A 22555-nucleotide genomic window follows, 5' to 3' on the forward strand; every position below is an offset into this window, starting at 1 on the left:
CCACCTCGAGGGATGTCCAACTATCCGCAGGGAGCAGGCCTAAGCTGGCAGGCAGACATCCCCCGAGGGGTCCTGGTCTGTGAGAGGGCACAGGCCGGGCTGAGGGATGCCCCCCCGCCCGAGTGCACAAATGTCGTGCACTGGGCCTCTAGTCTTAAATAAAATTCTCAATCCAGTATTCTGCCCCATCTCTGCTCTAAATATAGAAAGCATAATTTTTTGGTAGAACAAAAACAAATATTTGGAGAGATAACCAGAAGTTAATTAGTTACCTATAGGGGGTGGGTGGTGAGTAGGAACTGAGTAAAAGGGATAATGGAGGGAATGCTCTGATTATACCTTTTTGTATAGTTTTGAGTTTAGGAAACTTGTTAATGTTTTATATGTTCAAAAATAAAATTAACGAGGTTGGGTGGACAAAACCTCCAAAATTGAATACAAACAGCAATAACTGAACTAATTGTATTTCAATGAATAACATCAACTCTCAGAGGGGAAAAAAATGAATCCAAGTATGTTTTATTTTTTTAAATTTTTATTAAACTTATTGGGGTCCCATTGGTTAATAGGATCATATAAGTTTCAAGTGTACATATCTATGATACATGATCTGTATATTGCATTATGTGCCCCCCACCAAAAGTCACATCATCTTCCATCACCATATATTTGGCTCCCAAGTATGTTTTGAACATAGGACTTTGACTATATACCTTTAATATAAAGGTAAAAAGAACTGCCAGAAAAATCTTGAACCCTGTATAGTAGGCTATTATTTATAGTGGTAGAGATGAGACATAGCAATCCTGAAATAGATTTGTGTATATAGTAGGTTTGGGCCCATGAGTAAATTTATTGATATTTGGGGATCTGGGGTTTTAACTGTGGGAGAAAGGAAATAAAAAATGAAATGGAAAAAGGCAATGAAGAACTCCTTGGTGTTAGATTGGAATTAGACTTATCAATATGAACTTGTGGTTAAAATATACATACATTCATATGTTTATACGCATATATTTCCTCCTCCTGCCTAACAAAAGGGCCTAGAAACAATGACATCCTAATAGCAGTGAACACAACCAGTGCCCAGATCTAGATAGCTGGTTCCAGACCTGGGGCAGGGGAAGTATAGGATGAGCCTAGAACACAAAGTAAAGAAGTGTTCAAAAAAAATTGATGGGGCATGTGAAAAGGACATAGAAACTAGCTTGAATGGCCAACTCTGGGAAAATTTGAGCATCAAAATGAATTAACAAGCCCTGACGGGTTTGGCTCAGTGGATAGAGCGTCGGCCTGTGGACTCAAGGGTCCCATGTTCGATTCCGGTCAAGGGCATATACCTTGGTTGCGGGCACATCCCCAGTAGGGGGTGTGTAGGAGGCAGCTGATCGATGTTTCTCTCTCATTGATGTTTCTAACTCTTATCCCTCTCCCTTCCTTTCTATAAAAAATCAATAAAATATATTTTTAAAAAATGAATTAACGATAATAATGGATTATAACCTATTGACTAAAATAAGAGTTCACAAATCTATAATCCTATATAATAAAGACCTAATATGCTAAGTGTCCGGTCATCCAGTCATCCATTCAACCAATCAAAGCATAATACACTAATGATATGCTAAGGCTGCTCACTGCTCACTATGACGTGCACTGACCACCAGGGGCCAGACATTCCAACTGGTAGGTTAGCTTGCTGCTGGGGTCCAGCAGATCGGCACTGAGTGGGACAGGCCGGACACGCCCTGGAGCCCTCCTGCAGTCCCTCCCAGGCTGGCCAACCTCCCCCGTCATTCCCTAGCCCCGATTGTGCACTGGTGGGGTCCCTCGGCCTAGCCTGCACCCTCTTGCAATACGGGACCCTTCAGGTCAGAGAGCCGGTTTCAGCCCGATCCCATAGGCCAGGCCGAGGGACCCCACAGGTGCACAAATTCATGCACTGGGCTGCTAGTAAATAAATAAAATAAGGAAAAGGGGAAAGATCTGTCAGATAGATTGCCAATAAAAAATGTGTAAGAGCCTGGCCAGTGTGGCTCAGTGATTTAGCATCACTCTATAAACCAGGAGGTCACGGTTCGACTCCCCAGTCAGGGCACATGCCCAGGTTGCAGGCTTGATCTTCATTAGGGAGTATGCAGGAGGCAGCCAATCAATGATTCTCTCTCATCATTGATGTTTCTCTCTCTCTCTCCCTTCCTCTCTGAAATCAATAAAAACATTTTTTAAAAATGTAGAAGAATGATAGAAGTCAACAATTTGCAATTATCATGGTAATAGTAATTCAGGCAAGTGCTACTAATGGAGAAAGTTTGGTAGGGAAAATGATATAATACAATTTCCAGTGATCTCTCTACAAGTTAACGACCAAGGGAAAAACAACTTCGCAGTGGAGAAATCTGACAGACACCACTTCAACCAAGTGATCAAAGTTAATATCACTGGTAGTGGGATAAACATACTCTTCTTGATGTGCTTAAACTAGGGACATCATTACTTTTATGTAGTGTTTCTAAAATGCATAACCAAAATCTAATCATGAGTAAACAACTGAGGAACCTTAATTGAGGATTGTTCTACAAAGTAACTGGTTGTAGTCTTCCCGTATGTTAATGTCCTGAAAGACAAAGAAAGGCAAAAGGAACTATTGCAGATTAAAGGAAGTTCATGATACCTGGCAGTGAAATGCAATGGATAATCCTGGATTGAATCTTGGATTGAAAATTCAGTTGCAGGCAGGCAGGCAGGAAGGAAGGAAGGAAGGAAGGAAGGAAGGAAGGAAGGAAGGAAAGAAGGAAGGAAGGGGAAAGAAGGAAAAGGGAGGGAGGGAAGGAGGGAGGGAGGGAGGGAGGGAGGGAGGGAGGGAGGGAGGGAGGGAAGAAGACGGAGGGAGAGAGGGAGGATCCAGTTGCTCAAGAACATTATAAAATTTGAATATGTCCTGCATATTAAATTATGGAGGTGTATCAATGTTAAGCATCCTGAATTTGATGGTACTGGGATTATATAAGAGAATATCCTTGTTCTTAGAAGATACACCGTAGCCCTGGCTGGTTTGGCTGTTTTTGCTCAGTGGTTAGAATTGCCCTCAATTCCCCTGTTTCACTCACTGGATATCTATTCTTCCATTGCAAGTATTATGGGCTCTAACTTAAAAATTATTCCATCATCTCTAATACCACTACTTTTGTGTCAAACCACCCTCTTTCCGGGCCTGAACTGTTGCGGCAGCTAACTGGTCTTTCCACTTCCAATCTCTGTCCCCAAGCAGCCTGCACGAACTTTAAAAAATGTCAAACGAGTCAGATGTCTCTCAGTCATCTGAACCCATTCGGGTTAGATAAAATCTGAAGTTTTCACTATGGTCAGGAGGCCTCCTTGATCACATGGTTGGGTTCCTCCCGATGGTCTCCCTAATCTCTTCTGCTTTGCTCACTTCCCTCCAGCCTCACTATCCTCTCTGCTCTTGATTCAGCAGCACACCAGCTTGGTTTCTGCCGCTCGGCCTTTGCATTTACTGTTTCTTCTGCCTGGGCTGCTCTACCCCATTTAAGGCATAACTCATTCAGGTCTTTACTTAGATTAATTTATTTAAAAATAGCCTTCCTTGTCACCCTCTAATTTCTTACAGTATTTTTCCCTGTGTAGTATTTATCTGTACTTGAAATTGTTACTTATTTCTGTGCTTTATTATCTGTCTCCTAGACAGATATACTAGTAGAATAAGGCTCCATGACAACAGGAACTTTTGCTTGTTTTGATGACTTTTGAATCCCTAGAGCCTGGAATGTGCCCGGCATATGTTTGGAACTCAGATATTTAAATAAACGAATAGATATATGAATTAATGTTGGCTGACTTTTTTTGCTGTGTTTTACCTAATCCTATTTTCAAGTGACACTGTCTCAGAGAATCTTATAATGTTAGTGCTGTTAAAGTTTTTTGGTGACACTGCTACAGCTTCTCTGGAAGCTAACAAGTTGCCAACTTTGTTTTCTATAGCTTCATCTTTCTTTTGTCTGCCCTCTGGTGGGAGTGATCATAATAAGCAGCAGATGAATAGAGTAGGTTGGTAGGAAGAAACAAAAATGGAAGAACCTTGCCCTGTTCAGTGTGGCTCAGCAGTTAGAGTGTTGGCCCGAGCACCAAAGAGTCTCAAGTTCAATTCCCAGTCAAGGGCACATACTTGGGCTGCGGGTTCGGTCTCCGGTCTCACATCGATATTTCTCTCTCTCTCTCTAAATAATAATAATAATAATTATTATTATTATTATTATTATTATTATTATTATTATGTCTGCTTAAAAAGAATTCTTTCCATTAAAATACTTCAAATATTTTTCCATATTTAATTTAAAGGCACCTTTTTCTCAACTGTAATAAGAATTTCGGTTAACCTTTGTTGACTTCTACATGTCAGTTAACATACACCAGTGGAGAAGCCAGCGTTCAAACCCTAACAGCTGGGTACTAGGGGCAGCGCTCTTTTTTTTTTTTCCAAATTCAGACTCTGCTCTTCATTTTATTTATGTTTTATATATTTTTACTGCTTGCAGAGAGGAAGGGAGAGGGAGATAGAAACATCAATGATGAGAGAATCATAGATAGGCTGCCTCCTCCACGCCCCCCTATTGGGGATTCAGCACGCAACCCGGGCTTGTGCCCCGACTGGGAATGGAACCATGACCTCCTGGTTCATAGGTTGACACTCAACCACTGAACCACACTGGCCAGGCAGGAGGCAGCACTCTTGATTATTATGTTTCACTACCTTCCTAATGTCCAAAGGATGGTACAGGTACCAAAGAATTTCCTTTGGTGCAATAGTTATGTCAGAAAGTGCATGATAAGTTCCTCAGTACCACCTGTTCCTCAATACCATTTTTCTAGGATGCATTACTGAGAGCCTTTTCTTCTCGAATTGCTGGGAACTGTATCTTATTTAATGTTTTAAAATATGATATAATGGCCCTACTGGCTGATGTGGCTCAGTGGTTGAGCATTGACCTATGAACCAGGAGGTCATGGTTTGATTCCTGGTCAGGGCATATGCCTGGGTTGGGGGCTTGATCCCCAGTGGGGGATATGCAGAAAGCAGCCAATCAATGATTCTCTCTCATCATTGATGTTTCTATTTCTCTCTCCCTCTCCCTTCCTCTCTGAAATCAACCATAATACATTTTTTAAGAAGTATGAAATGATTTCAATACTAATGTGCTAATGACCTAAAATAATATTAAAATTTCTCTTAATGTCCACATTTCATATTTATTTATTTATTTATTTATTATTAAATTTATTAGGGTGACATTGGTCAACATGATCATATAGGTTTCAGGTGTGGATTTCTATGTTACAAGAAAAGGTGTGGGTCTCTATTGCACCATGTGCCCACTACCCAAAGTCAAATCTTTTGTCACCATATATTAGGTGACAATATATGTCACCTCCCCAATTTTGGTTGTGGCAGTTATCACCAAGAAAACTCAGTTTATACTCTGCTGGGTAAGGGCAAACTCCTCCCATCAGGATGCTTATCTGCTTACAGTTGGAGCCCCAAAAGGGAGCATTTGTTCAGAGAGCATTATAGTGTAGGCATCTTTGCAAGTACTTAGAGCTCTAACATTCTCTTCTTTTTTTTTTTTTTAATATATTTTATTGATATTTCACAGAGAGGAAAGGAGAGGGATAGAGAGCTAGAAACATCGATGAGAGAGAAACATCGATCAGCTGCCTCCTGCACACCTCCCACTGAGGATGTGCCCGCAACCAAGGTACATGCCCTTGACCGGAATCGAACCCGGGACCTTTGAGTCTGCAGGCCGACGCTCTATCCACTGAGCCAAACCAGTTTCGGCTAACATTCTCTTCTTAATAGCCACATAATATTTCCTATCAGCTCTCCTGTTGATTTATATTTGTAATTAGAGGCCCGGTACACAAAATTGTGGGGGTCCCTCAGCCCGGCCTGCTTCCTCGGGGAATGTCCGACTGACGGTTTAAGGTGGCAGTTGGACATCCTTAGCACTGCCGCGGAGGCAGGAGACGCTCCCGCCACTGCTGCTGCGCTCGCCAGCTGTGAGCCTGACTCAGGGCCTCTGGGTGAGTGGCGCTCCCCCTGTGGGAGTGCACTGACCACCAGGGGGCAGCTCCTGCATTGAGCGTCTGCCCCCAAGTGGTCAGTGGGCATCATAGCGACCGGTCGTTCCTCCATTTGGTTGATTTGTTTATTAGCCTTTTATTATGTAGGATTTTTTGTTATATAAACATTAGAGGCCCGGTGCACGAAATTCGTGCACGGGGGAGGGGGGTCTCCCTCAGCCCAGCCTGCACCCTCTCCAATCTGGGACATCCCTCTTACAATCCAGGACTGCTGGCTCCCAACTGCTCACCTGCCTGCCTTCCTGATTGCCCCTAACTGCTTCTGCCTGCCAGCCTGATCACCCCCTAACCACTCCCCTGTCAGCCTGATGGATGCCTAACTGCTCCCCTGCCAGCCTGTTTGCCCCTAATTGCCCTCCCCTGCAGGCCTGGTCACCCCTAACTGCCCTCCCCTGCAGGCCTGGTCCCCCCAACTGCTCTCCCCTGCAGGCCTGGGTCCCTCCCAACTACCTTTCCCTGCAGGCCTGGTCGCCCCCAACTTCACGCCTCTGCCAGCTTGGTCACCCCTAACTGCCCTCCCCTGCAGGCTTGATAACCCCCAACTGCCCTCCCTTGCAGGCCTGGTCCCTCCCAACTGCCCTCCCTTGCTGACCATCTTGTGGTGGCCATCTTGTGTCCACATGGGGGCAGGATCTTTGACCACATGGGGGCAGGATCTTTGACCACATGGTGGCCATCTTGTGTGTTGGAGTGATGGTCAATCTGCATATTACTCTTTTATTAGATAGGATAGAGGCCTGGTGCACGGATGGGGGCCAGCTGGTTTGCCCTGAAGGGTGTCCCAGATCAGGGTGGGGGTTCCCTTGGGGCGTGAGGCAGCCTGGGTGAGGGGCCTGTGGTGGTTTGCAGGCCGGCCACGCCTCCTGGCGACCCAAGCAGAGGCCCTGCTGGGGTTTATTTATCTTCTACAATTGAAACTTTGTAGCCTGGAGCGGAGCCAAGCCTTCTGCTTGCTCCGTGGCAGCAGCCAATTTTGGGGGGATTTATGTATCTTCTATAATTGAAACTTTGTAGCCTGGAGTGGAGGCCTGGGCCGGCCAGGGTGTGTGGAAAGCTTGGCTTCCTCTATCGCTGGGGGCAACCCTAGCCTCCTGCTCTTTCCAGCTCTGTGGCTGCCGCCATTTCTGTTTCGGTTTATGTATCTTCTATCATTAAAACTTTGTAGCCTTGAGTGGAGGCCTAGGCCGGCAAGGGCAGGTGGAAAGCTTGGCTTCCTCCATTGCCAGGGAAACCCAAGCCTCCCTCCTGCTCTCTGTGGCTGTAGCCATCTTGGTTGGGTTTATTTGCATATTCACTCCTGATTGGCTGGTGGGCGTGGCTTGTGGGTGTAGCAGAGTGATGGTTAATTTGCATATTACTCTTTTATTATATAGGATTTGGCAATAACTATCCTTAAACATTCATCCTATGTAATAAAGAGGGAATATGCTTATTGACCATCACTCCATCACAAAGATGGCTGCCCTCACAGCTGAGGCCAAGTTCCCATAAGGAGCCTTAACAAGCAATCAGCAGGGACCTGAGGCTACGCCCTCCCCCACCCAGTGGGGCTTGACAAGGGACCTCAGGCTGTGCCCCCCACCCAGCGGGGCTTAACAGGGGACCTCAGGCTGTGCCCCCCACCCAGTGGGGCTTGACAGGGGACCTCAAGGTGCACCCCCAGTGCTGGGTCGGGGGAACTCAGGCCATGCCCTCAACCAGCAGGGCTTGACAGAGGACCTCAGGCCATGCCCTCAACCAGCAGGGCTTGACAGGAGACCTCAGGCCATGCCATCAACCAGCAGGGCTTGACAGAGGACCTCAGGCCATGCCCTCAACCAGCAGGGCTTGACAGGAGACCTCAGGCTGTGCCCCCCACCCAGTGAGGCTTGACAGGGGACTTCAGGCCATGCCCCCACCCAGCAGGGCTTGACAGGGGACCTCAAGGTGCACCCCCAGTGCTGGGTCAGGGGAACTCAGGCCGCGCCCCCGCCCAGCGGGGCTTGATGGGGGACCTGAGGCTGCGCCCCCCCTGCCAGTGGGGCTTGATGGGGGACCCGAGGCCATGCCCCCCACCCAGCAGGGCTTGATGGGGCTTCTCAGGCCATGCCCCCCACCCAGCGGGGCTTGATGGGGGACCTCAAGGCACACCCCCACCCCCATCTGGGCTTGGGGACCTCAGGCCATGCCCCCTGTCCTGGCGCCGGGCCAAGGGACCTAAGGCTACGTCCCCTGCCCAGCGGGGCTTGACAAGGGTGGGACTGGCTGGGTCTGGATCTAGCCCAATGGGGGCAGAGGGCGGCCGGGTCTGGGTCTCATGCAATTTTGAGGCGCATGTGGGTGGTCAGGGACTTGACTCTGGGTCCCGTGGTTCTCCCCAGACTCTGACACAAGGAAGGTTTTCATATACATTTTACTAATTTTCTTTCATCTCTGACACTTCTATTATAGAGAAAGGGCAAATAGTAATATTAAATTATTTCCTCTAATTAATCCCCTTTTAATGTGCACGAATTTTGTGCACTGGGCCACTAGTTCTTATATATTCAAAAATATCTTGTGTTTAAAAGCCTCGCCATTTCTTCATCATCTAACTTGTAATACATTTTAGCCGTAGAGAACTAGATGGAAACTGTACCATAAAGTGAGAACGCTACCTTGGGAGAGACAAAGGTGAGAACAGTGGTCCTGGTGCTCAAAGAGCTCATCATCTCTGGGCTCTTCCAGAGGAATGTCTGATTTTTCGTTATGGTAACATTTAGCAATGGCTTGACTCCATTTTTCCCCCTTCAATTTGTATGAGTTCCCCACCTAAGCACCTTTACCCAGGAATTGTTTCAAGTACAAAAACTGGGTTTTAACTATGTGGTCATGTGAAATTAAGGCCCAGTAATGCAGCTTAGGCTGAATGAGGCGTTGTTGTCTAATTAGCATGTGACATAGATTATACTGGTACATTTTATCCAGGATAGTTAATAAGGCTTATAGTGACCAGCTATTAAAAGGAAATAATTAAAAATATTTCTTTTTACTTTCTAGACTTCTGTAAATTAAATTATCTATTTAAATGGGAAATGGTAGACAGCTGATTACTTAGGGAAATTGAAATTTGTCAAGGGCTCGTCAATATGTGCATCACTTATGAAACGGGCCTCTAGGGAAGCTGTTGGCAGGGGGAGGGGAAGTGTCAACTCTGAAAAATGTTGTCTCCTTATCCTACAGTGTAAAAAGCAAAAGCAGTTGGTACTTAATGATTTTTAAACTTAGATGTTAGTCTTCATGGTTATGTATTAACCTTTATCAATGGGAATTAAAATTTATTAGCAAGGGATTTTATTATGTTTATTAATTGTTAATGTGCCATTAACGGAGACAATTGAGGGAGAAAAACAAACTTAAAAACACACACAAAGACTCCTCCATGTCTTAAGATATAAAGAAGAGGAGAAACGTTGGTGTATAAATCTCACCCATGGTTATGTGCTAACTAATCTTTCAGTGAGGGAATGTCTTTGTGAAGTTGTTAGAGGTGATAATGAGGGTATGAGGGATAAGGAGTAACCTGTGTTCCCTTTTAAGGCTGCTGGCATATGTGATGCTAAGTATTGCAGGATGCAAACATCAGGAGAATCAGAGCAGTAGAATAAAACTAAATGTGGCAAAATGAATTCACTGTTCAAGGTCCCTTTGATTGATGGGTTTTGAGAACATTGGTGGTGAGTGGTAAGGAGTTGGGGATGGAGTGGAATCCCAGATAGCTTGCCTGAGTTCCTCATTAGCCGTTGGTCTAAACCCCTGACAGCAATTGTATGGTATTTTGGTAAATAAAGTGTGATGCTGAAGTAGCAATGGTGGATGTCTGTTCATCTCAGACCAATGTCACACACTTGCTTTTTAATTAGTAAAATCTCCAAGGTCTTATCTTGTCCCTAGGTGTTATGGCTTTCTGTTAGAGAGAATGAAATCTGCACTGGGAGAGACACTAATTAACACTAGAGTGCTAATTACGATCAGCAACTTATTATTGGTAATAAGGAGGCAGTGGGGGGGGGGGGGGGGGAGAGACAAAGAGAAAGAGAGAGAAGAGAGAAGAAACATGGGTGTGTGAGTACCATTAATCAGTTGCCCTCGGCAGGTGCTCCCACCAGGGTCCCCTGCAACCTTGGTATGTGCCCTGACCAGGAATGGAACCTGAGACCTTTCCGTGTATGGATGATGCTCCAACCAACTGAGCCACACGGGCCAGGGCTATTATTGGTAACTTTAAATATTTTACTTTTGTTAAAGCTGTGAACACATGGAATTGTAGCTACCTTTCCATGAATATGTTAATTGCACAAGTCACATTTTGTCCCGTGAAGCCAAGTCCGCAGGTAAACTAGATCATGATGCCTGTTAGGCTCTCACAAACATTTGCTGGATGGAATTCTCACCCATGGTTGTCATATTTTCATTCTTTAGCAGTGAGATTCATTAAAAAAATTTTATATAACAGAGTAATATGTAACCAAGTCTGATAAACTTAAGGATTATTTTTCTGGTTAAACAAAAATTATGTGACTTTAAAGCGATACAAGACTATGTGACTTAGTGATACAAGATGAACCTCACATGGTCCTATCAAAAAATCCAAAAGGTGATAATTCTTGAGTAGTCATATGAGAAAAGATAGACTGTCAAGGTTATGGTTTGTAATTTACATAATCATGATTTATTTTCCTAATGTTTAGTTCACAAAGACTTAGAAATCCTAAATCTAGAGGTGTCTCGACTTAGAGAAGGTAGTTTTATGGCTAAGTAAAAGGTAAATAAATTCACTGTCAACTATGCTGTTTGACATAGCTGAGAGTGAATTTATAGAACTTGTTACTTTGAGGTAGTACAGCTAAAAATATAAGCATACTAAAATGGTTTCAGCAGATACACCGACAATGGTTTCAAAATGTATTGCATAAAGTTTAAGGGAAATCTTCAGTATATTGAGTTCAGCTACGTTCTCATGAAACATTTGGTTTTTGGTGACATAAACCTTTAACATGTGCTCATTGTAGCACTTGCATCTTGATGTAATTATTATTACTCAGCTGCTTTTCTGAGTGGAGTGGGTCCATTCCTGTGCCTGTTGTTGAAGGTGTTAAATACATGTTTGTTGAGTGGAAGAGTGGGTCACATGATGACCTGGACTAACGGTAGGTCAGGATAGTGCTCATTTTTTTTTTTTTTTGTACTTTAGGCCTATAGATAAAAATAACAGGAATAATGCAGGAAAAAATCTTTCTGAAAGTTTCGCAAAATGTTGACCGGAAAAAAGCTAAATCTATTCATTTAAAGCTTCCAGTGTAGCCCAGCTGCTGTGGCTCAGTGGTTGAGTGTTGACCTATGAACCAGGAGGTCACGGTTTCAATTCCCGGTCAGGGGACATGCCGGGTTTGTGGGCACATCCCCAGTAGGGGGCGTGTAGGAGGCAGCCAATCAATGATTCTCTGTCATCATTGATGTTTCTATTGCTCTATCCCTTTCCCTTCTTCTCTCTCTAAAAATATAATAAATAAAAATGTATTTTTTAAAAAAGCTTATGTGATTTGAATTCATTTGGTGCCACAACCTGACCTGATCTAATAGGACACTTGCTAGTCGATTTACCCCACCTCGTTATGAATGTGCTTACATTTTGCTGCAGGAGCACTCCTTCCTGATTATGTGACATCCTTCCCCAGGGTCTCTTTGGGGTATTATGTGATATATAATGAATACACTTTTTTAAAATCTGGAAACTTCCAAATTCTGAAACGCATCTGGCCCTAGGGCATAGGGTAATGGGTTGTGGACCTGTGAGAGTGTGTGCTTACACATCTGCATTTCCTCTTAGACTGCCAAGTGCTGGAGAGCTGGGACTGTGTCTTACTCACACGTAGCCCCGATTCTTGGCACATAATAGAACTTCAGTCAACATTTGGTGGAAGAACGAACTATGCCAGAAAATACCAGTTAGGTGAAGGGAAACGAAGCTGACCCTGGGAGCAGCCCTTGTTTCTGAAACACGGACAACACAGGTTGCCTGCGGTTTACAAGACGCTGAATTGGTTTACTTCCGGGGCACTTGAAAATACTCAGTGTAGCTCTAGCTGGTTTGGCTCAGTGGATAGAGTGTTGGACTGCAGGCCAAAGGGTCCCGGATTTGATTCTGGTCAAGAGCACATTCCTCGGTTGCAGGCCCCTCCCCAGTCTAGACCCTGGTTGGGGCGTTTCTTTCACATAGATATTTCTGTCTCTGTTTCCCTCTCTCTTCCACTGTCTCTAAAAATCAATGGAAAAATGCCCTTGGATGAGGATTAAAAAAAATAAATTTAAAAAAAAATCCCACACCCTACCCAAGAAAAAAAATTCAATGTAATGAGAAATTCAGTAGCAGAATAAAAAATCAAAACTTAATGCCTATGCTACAGTTTAAGCATCTCTAACTTCTATTTTTCTCTATTTTCCATTCACCCATGCTGCTGTAAGTTTTTGCTGACTTCTTGAGAGAGAAAGCCACATGGGAATATCCGTTTACAGAATACTTGGGATGAGTAGGCAAGAGTGTATTTAAATTCCTTGATGAGAATGATCATAAAAGCTTTTCAAATATCTTACCTAATTCATTATGGGGTTAGGGTTTTTTGAATTTTACAAAGTGTAGAAATTATATTTTCATTTTATGTGCTTTCATGATCAGAATGAAAATTATTAGTAGCTAAGTTACTTGTATTTCTGTCTCGTATGATTAAAATAGCTGTTCACTAACACAGCAGTATAATTGTACAAGCTACATAATGCCTTGCTTTATTAAAAATTCTGTGGATATTTGAAGAAGTGGAGGGAGAAGGCAGTTTGAATTATGCAACTGTATTTCCCATTTTGTTTAATAAATTGGCTTGGACACAGTGGCTCATTGGTATTTTTGATATTTGTAACTGGTACAGCTGGCTTTTAAAATATAACCGATATGCTGCTTTCTGCTCCACTTACATGTTCTCACTATATGATAGTTACCTAAACTGTGTCAAATATTCATGTGGAAAAAGAACTTAGTCAAGAAGTTACAGTAATTGAAAGAGCATTTTAACTAGCAGTTACTAGTTTCTGTTAAATTATTAGTTTAAAATTATTTAACTCAGCAATTTCAATACCACGTCAGAGTTGAAGTGAATGAAGGATGGATACCCTAAAAAAAATTCTTACGGGAATTTGGGTCCTAATCATGCCCTGAGCACATATAAACAGAGCCTTGTGCTCAGAGAAGCAGAAGAAGTTACTCTGTAGAAAAAGGAAAAAACAAAGATCTGAAGAGAAAGGCAGGACAGTTAGAAAACGAATACGACTAGTTTTTAGCCTCTCGTCTCCTCCTGAGGTGGCAAGAGTCATGCCTTTTGGTTCTGTGACTCATCTAAATCTTTAGAACAAAGTTCCCTTTATTTCTTAAGCGATTTCAGGTTAGCTTATTTCCTGAAGAAGGAAGTGTCATAGGTGGTAGTGATACAGCCAAGAACAAAGCAAACAAAGTCCCTGCATTAAGGAGCTTATATTCTGCTAGAAAGAAACAACAACAAATAAGGAGATACATGCTAACAGGCGTTGAGTCTTTGGTGACCTAATTGAGAGAGAGTGAGGGGGCTAGGTGGGTGCATAAGTGCAGGGAAGGTCCCCCGAAAGGTAACATCAAAGCAGAAGTAAAGGACCTGGGGTGGGGGGAGGGGGAGTGTAAGAGCATTTCAGGTGGAGGGAAGAGCAAGTGTAAGGACACTGAGGCCAGAGCTACTTAGTGTGTTCAAGGAACATCAAGACAGCTTTAGAGTGGCTGGGTCAGAGTGAGAGAGAGTGATGGATGAGGTCCGAGGGGTGTGTGTAAGAGTTGGGTAGGACTCTGTAATTCAAAATAATGAGTAAGTCTCTCCTCCCAGTGGAGTGGAAAACTGTGGTAGGATTTAAAGCAGAAGAATGACTTGTGCTTGAAAGGATCACTAGTTGCTAAATTTAGAATAGATTGGAGAGTGGTTGAAAGCAATAGAAAGGAGACCAGGTGAGAGATGATGGCTTGGACCAAGGTGCTCAAAGTGGACATAACCAGGGTTGGTCAAATCCTGGATACTTTTTTGAAGGACTGACTGGAATGCTTTGCTGATGGTTTACGTGTAGGGTGTGAAGGGAACAGAAGTTAAGGATGACTCTCAGGTCTTTGGCTTAAACCAGGGGTGGGCAAACTTTTTGACTCGAGGGCCACAATGGATTCTTAAACTGGACCGGAGGGCCGGAACAAAAGCATGGATGGAGTGTTTGTGTGAACAAATATAAATTCAAAGTAAACATCATTGCATAAAAGGGTACGGTCTTTTTTTTTTATTTCAATAGTTTTATTCATTTCAAACATTTTAACAAGAAGAATATAAACACTAATTATTATAATTTGAAATTTCAAAAAATGGAGGAATAACATACCTTATATTGAAGATGGCAAAGGCAAAATAAAATTGCCTAACAAAGGAAAGGAAAGGTACAAAAGCCTTTCAAATTAAACTTAAATATAATAAAATAATTTAAAACTAAATAGAATAGAAATAGAAAAGAACAAAATGTGTAAGCAGTAAATTAAACATTTTCTTTAGTGCAACTTCCAAATTATGCCCGGGATGTAGATGTAGATGGCAATGTAGACTGGGTTGAAAGGTTTTTGGTCTTTAAAACATCAACTTCAGTGGGAACAGTGTTGTTGGTCTCCTTTTTAGCTAATGCTCTGATACTGTGCTCTCCAGGGACGTGTCTCCCTACATCACCACGATAACGTGTCTACGCATTCCCAGGGTGATGTCGGGGGACGCGTCCGCGGGCATTACAAGGAGCCTCTGGAAGATTGAGAGGTTGTTCCTTCTTCTGAGTGGGCGGATATAAAAGAAGGAGCTGTGGCCGTGTTTCCCGACGTTGCCTTGTTAACACTGCTGCTGGTGAAGGAGCAGAGAGGAGAGCAAGAGAACCCTCCGCTCTTTCGGCTCCGTGGGCCGGATAGAACAGCCGAACGGGCCGCATCCGGCCCGCGGGCCGTAGTTTGCCCATGGCTGGCTTAAACCATTGGAAGGATGGGATTACCATCTACTGAGATAGGGGAGACTTGGGGGTAGGGTGGGGTTAGTTTTGAAGTAGTAAGTTTGAGGTGTCTATTAGACATTTAAGTGTATGTCTGTTTGTGCCTTATTGTGAAGTGTTTCTCACGAGACTCCATTCTAGTACTAATTCTTTTTTTTTTTAATTAAATAAATCTTTATTCAGATTATTACAATTATTTCTCCTTTTTTCCCCCATAGCTCCCCTCCACCCATTTCCCACCCCACCTTCTGCCCTTACCTACCCCCCACTGTCCTCATCCATAGGTGTATGATTTTTGTCCAGTCTCTTTATGAACCCCCCCATACCCCTTTCCCCCTGAGAATTATCAGTCCACTCCCTTTCTATGCCCCTGATTCTATTATATTCACCAGATTATTCTGTTCCTCAGGTTTTTAATTTACTTGATTTTTAGGTTCACTTGTTGATAGATATGTATTTGTTGTTCATAATTTTTATCTTTCCTTTTTTCTTCTTCCTCTTCTTTAAGAATACCTTTCAGCATTTCATATAATACTGGTTTGGTGGTGATGAACTCCTTTAGCTTTTTCTTGTCTGTGAAACTCTTTATCTGCCCTTCAATTCTGAATGATAGCTTTGCTGGGTAGAGTAATCTTGGTTGTAGGTTCTTGCTACTCATCACATTGAAAATTTCTTGCCACTCCCGTCTGGCCTGCATAGTTTCTGTTGAAAAGTCAACTGACAGTCGTATGGGTGCTCCCTTGTAGGTAATTAACTGTTTTTCTCTTGATGCTTTTAATATTCTCTCTTTGTCTTTTGCTCTTGGCATTTTAATTATGATGTGTCTTGGTGTAGTCCTCTTTGGATTCCTTTTGTTTGGGGTTCTGTGGGCTTCCTGGACTTGTAAGTCTATTTCTTTCACCAGGTGGGGGAAGTTTTCGGTCATTATTTCTTCAAATAGGTTTTCAGTATCTTGCTCTCTCTCTTCTTCTGGCACCCCCATAATTCTGATGTTGGTACGCTTGAAGTTGTCCCAGAGTCTTCTTACATTATCTTCAACTTTTTGGATTTTTTTTTTTGCTTTTTGCTTTTTCGGTTGAGTGTTTTTTGCTTCTTTGTATTTCAATTCTTTGACTTGATTTTTGTGTTCCTCTTGTCTGTTTTTGGGTCTCTGTATAATATTTTTTATTTCAGTCAGTGTATGTTTAATTTCTAGTTGGTCCTTTTTCATCTCTTCGAGGGTCTCGTTATATTTATCGGCCTTTTCTAGGATATTCTTAAAAAGCCTTATAACTGTGGTTTTGAATTCTATGTCCAGTCGTTTGTTTTCCTCCATTTCTTTTGTTTGTGATCTGATTCTTAGACGCCGCATTTTCACTGCTTCCCTGGGTTGGTAGATTTGTGTGCTAGGTTTCCAATTTGGCCTAGTGGGTCTGCCTCCCCAGTTAACCTGAGGTGGACACTCTTGGTGCACCCCTTTGTGGACTGTGTGTACAGCCTTGTTGTAATTAAGTCTTGATTGTTGTTGGTGTAACTGGGAAGAATTGACCTCCAGGCCAGTTGGCTGTAAGGATCAGCTGTGTCTATGCTGGGAGAAGTCCGGTGCTGGAGACAGCCTTATAGGATTAGACTTGCCAAATTGCAATAGCCTCTGTGCTCAGCTTGGATGGGGTGGAGTCTCAGTCTTGGCTTCCCGTCAGCCTTGCCCTTGCGTGCACGTGTGTGCCTTCAGTCCTCTGCCTTCCCGGCTCCCGATTCTCCGCCCGAGAGTCCAGACTCCCCCCACAAGAGCGTGGGTCCCCAGGGGCTCGCCTGGAACTGGGGTTCACTGCAGTCAGAACTGGGGCTCACTACAGTCAGAACTGAGGTTCAGTGCCGTCAGGAGCCTCTCACTCCCTTCCGCTAGGGAAAGCCTGTGGCAGCCTCCGCAGCCTTTGTGCGCACTGGCGCGCGCGCGCGCGCGCGCGGACTTTCAGTCCTCCACCTTCCCCGGCTCCTGAGTCTCCGCCCGAGAGTCCAGACTCCCCCCACAAGAGCGTGGGTCCCCAGGGGCTCGCCTGGAACTGGGGTTCACTGCAGTCAGAACTGGGGCTCACTTCAGTCAGAACTGAGGTTCAGTGCCGTCAGGAGCCTCTCACTCCCTTCCGCTAGGGAATGCCTGTGGCAGCCTCCGCAGCCTTTGTGCGCACTGGCACGAGCGGACTTTCAGTCCTCCGCCTTCCCCGGCTCCTGAGTCTCCGCCCGAGAGTCCAGACTCCCCCCACAAAAGCGTGGGTCCCCAGGGGCTCGCCCGGAACAGGGTTTCAGTGCAGTCAGAACCGGGGTTCAGTTCGGTCGGGGGCTCCCTTCCCCCTTCCGCCAGAGAAAGTCAGCCAGGCTCTCAGCCGCCCTTCCTCTCTGCGCGCACAAAGACCCTTTGCCCTACCTCCAATTCTCTGTGAGCTTTTCTCTATCCTTCTAGTTGTAGAATTTTCACTCAGTCAGCTTTCCTGCGGTTCTGGATGGTGTCCGTTCTGTCTTTTAGTTGTAGTTTTGAAATTGTTGTGCGAGGCAGCAGTTTAGGTGTTTACCTATGCCGCCATCTTCAGTACTAATTCTTTATAATTTAGTCTTGAAAACTACAACTCAAGATTTCGCTTCCATCCTCTAATCACATTCCACCATAATACCCTTTATAAATAATCTCAATCTATATTTACTAAGCAATTTTACATTCTAGTAATAATTGTCTATCTCATTGGTGTTTCAGAAGGAATAAAAAGAAGCTATATGTCAATATTTTTAAAGTACATTAACATGTAAATGGAGAACTGAATTCATCTCTCTCTATTTTTTATAGTTGCTTTGTGTTGTTAATTTTGAAGTAAAAATTTTCAAAAAATGAGTGAACTGGAACAGTTGAGGCAGGAAGCCGAACAACTACGGAATCAGATCCAGGTAAGAGCAATCCTTTTCATTTTCTCAAAAGCATTTTTAACATTTTTATCTTGTACCAGTAATGAACCAGATTTGTTTATTAGGTCATCAGTCTAGAGATGTTAAGTAATTTATGAGACTAGAAATGGTCAGTTTGTTTTTATCATATCTCTAAAGAACTCACTAAAAATCATTCCTAACAAATACATATGTTGGACTAATGGCCTCTGTGTCCCAAAGAAGTGAATATCATAATCCTTCCTGAAAGACAAGCATAATTCTCTTCTTAGTCACAAACCTGGAATCATAGTTTGATTTTTTTGGTGCAATACGATGAGGCAGATTATCACATTGTAATATACTAAAAATTATTCATCTGTAAAACATTACATTGCAGAAAACATTAAAAATTATTAGTGGCATAATAAAGACGTGTCATCTTTTACTCTTGGAAATCAACTCAAAACAGTAAAGAGCATAAGAAACAAATACAAGCTCCATCTTTAACACAATTGAAAGACACTTGGAACTTCATAATAGGATGGGAAAGTTGTCAAATATAGTGATGGTTCAGGGGGCGGGGCAAGGCTGTGAGAGGGTTTTCTATAGCTGTGAATCTCAGACAAAGTCGGTGGCACTCCCTCAGGGACAACGCCAATAATCCTTTCTTTGGAACAATGGGAACAGATGCTTCTCTGGACTGAGGAATATCAAGGTAGGCAGAGAAAAAAATGAAAGGATACAGACTTGCCATCTTTTAGGAAGCCTCTCGTTGAAGAGTGGAGGAAAGAGACTAATTGTGGGTAGCCTGGCGCTGCTTTCTTCTTTTCACAGGGAAAAAGTAAGGGCTAAAACAACTTACAAATGTAAATGAAGACCTTTGGCACGAAGCAGGGAGAATCTCTAATAACTTGGACTATTGCTGTGGCCCTCTGCAATATGAGCTTTTGCTATAGGTATTTTGGAAGAACTCATCTCATTTGAAAGTGAAGAGTAAGAAAAAAGGAACAAGTACAGGCTCTCTACAAAGATATTACAAGAAAAGAGGGAAAGGAGCAGGGAAAACAAGGAATGGGCAAAGACTGATTGAAATAACCAGTGGATTGAAATCATAACCAGTCTTATTGCCAGGAATGCAAAGAAGTTAAAGATCTAGATGTGAATAAGAACTTGGAGTTGATACCTTAGGTGTTGAACAAAGCTGACAAAACAAAGAGGGATTTATCTTGCCTGGAATGAACAGGGAAGGCTCCATGGGCTAATCTCTGGATTAGATGTTGTTGCCACCACCAGAAAGGATTCCCTCTCTCTCTACTTTTTGTGATGTGCTCCATGTGCTGAGCAAAATCTACTGATTAGCCAAGCACATGGTCACATGCCCATCTTATTTTTAGAAAATTTCTCTGTATTTATGAGTTTCTTTCTTTTTTTTTATTGGAGATTTTACAAATAAGTGAGATCATAAGGTATTTGTCTCTCTGACTTTTTCACTTAGCATAATGCACTCAGGGTCCATCTATGTTGTTGCAAATGGCAAGATTTCATTCATTTTTATGGCTGAGTAATATTCCATTATATAGAGGTATCACCTTTACTTTATCCATTCATCCGTCAATGGACACTTAGGTTGTCTCCATTTTGGGCTGTTGTAAATAATGCTGCAATGAACATGGGAAGTCTGTATCTTTTTGAGTTAGTATTTTCATTTTCTTCAGACAAATACAATTCTTCAGAAGTAGAATTGCTCAATCATATGGTAGTTTTATTTTAAAAATTTTGAGGAACCTGCATTCTGTTTTCCAAAGCGGCTGCACCAATTCCATAGTACACCCCCCAACAACAGGGCACCAGGATTCCCCTTTCTCTACATCCTCACCAATACTTGTTATTTATTCTTTTCTTTTATAATAGCCATTATAACATGTGAGGTGATATTGCATTGTGGTTTTGATTTGCATTATCCTGATTATTAGTGATGTTGAACACATTTTCATGTACTTTTTTACATTTATTTGGAAAATGTCTATTTAGATCCTCTACCCATTTTTTAAAATCAGACTTTATTGTTGAGTTGTATTGGGTTTATATGTGGGCTGTCTTCTGTTCCATTGATCTATGTGCTTGTTTTTATGCCAATACCGTACTGTTTTGATTACTGTAGCTTTGGAATATAGTTTAAAATCAGGGAGCAGCTGATGTCTTCAGCTTTTTTTTTGTTTCTCAAGATTTCTTTGGTTAATTGAGTGTCTTTTGTGGTTCCATACAAATTTTAGGATTTGTTCTATTTTGTTAAAAAATGCCATGGGCTTTTACGGTGATTACATTGAATCTGTAGATTGCTTTGGGTAGTATGGACATTTAAATAATATTAGGTCTTCCAATCCATGAGCATAAAATATCTTTTCATTTATTTGCATCTTCACTTATCAATGTTTTATAGTTTTTAGTGTTTTATCTTTTACCTCCTTGTTTAAATTTATTGCTAGCTTTTTAATGCAATTATAAATGGGATTGTTTTCTTAATTTCTCTTTTTGATAGTTCTTTATTAGTATATAGATACACAACAGATTTCTGTATATTGATTTTGTATTCTGCAACTTTACTGAATCCATTTATTAGTTCTAACAGCTTTTTTGGTGAGTCTTTAGGATTTTCTATATTCCATACTGTGTCATCTACAAATAGTGATATTTTTGTTTTCTCCCTTTTTCCCTCCATTGATTTCAGAGAGGAAGGGAGAAGGAGAGAGAGAGAGAAACATCTATGATGCAAGAGAAGAATTGAACGGTTGCCTCCTGCAGGCTCCCAACAGGGGATCAAGCCTGAAACCCAGGCATGTGCCCTGATGGGCAATCAAATTGTGACCTCCTGGTTCATAGGTTGACACTCAACCAATGAGCCATGCTGGCCAGGCCTTTTACTTCTTTTTTTTGCCTCATTGCTTTTGCAAGGACTTCTAGTACTATGTTGAATAAAAGTGGTGAGAGAGTGGACATCCTTGTTTAGTTTCTGATCATAGAGGAAAAGCTTCCAGCTTTTCACCAGTGAGTATGATGTTAACCTGTGAGCTTGTCATATATATTATGAGGTATGTTCCCTCTATGCCCACTTTGTTGAGAGATTTTTTTATTATATATTGATGTTGGGTTTTGTCAAATGCTTTTTCTGAGTCTATTGAGATGATCATATGATTTTTATTTTTCATTTTGTTAATGTGGTGTATCACATTGATTTGTAGATATTGAACCATACTTGCATCCCTGGAATAAATCCCACTTGATCATGCTGTATGATCCTTTTGATGTATTGTTGAATTCCATTTGCTAATATTTTGTTGAGATTTTTCGCATCTATGTTCATCCAGGGATATTGACTTATGCTATTCTTGTCTGGAATGACTGGCCAAGCACATGGCCACTTGCCCATCTCATTTAATCCTCATAGCAACCCTGTGAGGTAGATGGTGTTACTACATTTTGTAGTTGAGGAAACTGAACCTCAGTGAGAGAGAGAGAAACATAGATGTGAGAGAGAAACATTGATTGGTTGCCCCCTGCACGCATCCGACCAGGATTGGGATCAAACCTGCAACTCGGTTACCTGCCCTTGATTGGGAATTGAACTTGCAACCCTTGGGTGCTTGGGTCAACGCTCTAACCACTGAGAAACACTGGCCAGGGCAACAGATTTATTTTATTTCATTTAGTCCTCACTGATTTTAAGAGAGAGTGGAAGGGAGAAAGGGAGGGAGAGCGCGCGCACACACACACGCGAGAGAGAGAGAGAGAGAGAGAGAGAGAGAGAGAGAGAGAGAGAGAGAGAGAGAGAAACATCAGTGTGAGAGAGACACATCAATTGGTTGCTTCCTACACAAGCCCTGACCAGGGCTGGGGATCAAACCTGCAATCCAGTTTTGTGCCCTTGACTGGGAATGAACCCATGACCTTTTGGTTTGTAGACCAACACTCTAACCACTGAGCAAACCTGCCAGGGTGGCAACTGATTTTTTAATTGAATGACTGGATTAAGAAGATGACCTAAATGATATAGTTCATTTCAAAAAACTTAAAATCAGAGAGCCCTTTTTTTAGAATTTAGTCTTCAAGTCCACCATTTTTGGAACATGGTTCAGGCCATCACTGTCATTTCTGGAAATTCTTTTCATTGCAGGAAAGTGGGCTAACTCATTCCTTGCCAAATGAAGTTTCTTAACCCACAATTTGACTAAGAATGAGAGAATCAAATCGTATGTTTGTATACTACTTAGAACACCCTGACATGGAAATATTCTAAGGGTTTATAAATAGGTGCAAAGGGCAGCCAGAAAGATTATGCATTCCACCTGATCTTTGCTGCAGGTGGAGGCAGGCCTTTTCCCCTGGGCTGCGGAACACGTCCATC

General features: G+C 42.6%; 1 protein-coding gene across 1 annotated transcript in view; it reads left to right on the forward strand.

Moving 5' to 3' along the window:
• GNB4 (G protein subunit beta 4) overlaps nucleotides 1–22555 on the forward strand; it is a 43751-nt gene that overhangs the window by 4781 nt on the left and 16415 nt on the right. Inside the window, exon 2 of the mRNA XM_080657769.1 lies at nucleotides 18077–18174. Coding sequence (XP_080513895.1) covers nucleotides 18118–18174 — 57 coding nt within the window. The 5' untranslated portion in view covers nucleotides 18077–18117. The remainder of the gene's footprint in view (nucleotides 1–18076; nucleotides 18175–22555) is intronic.

This window comes from Plecotus auritus (assembly GCF_963455305.1).
Source record: "Plecotus auritus genome assembly, chromosome: 2".
NCBI lineage: Eukaryota > Metazoa > Chordata > Mammalia > Chiroptera > Vespertilionidae > Plecotus > Plecotus auritus.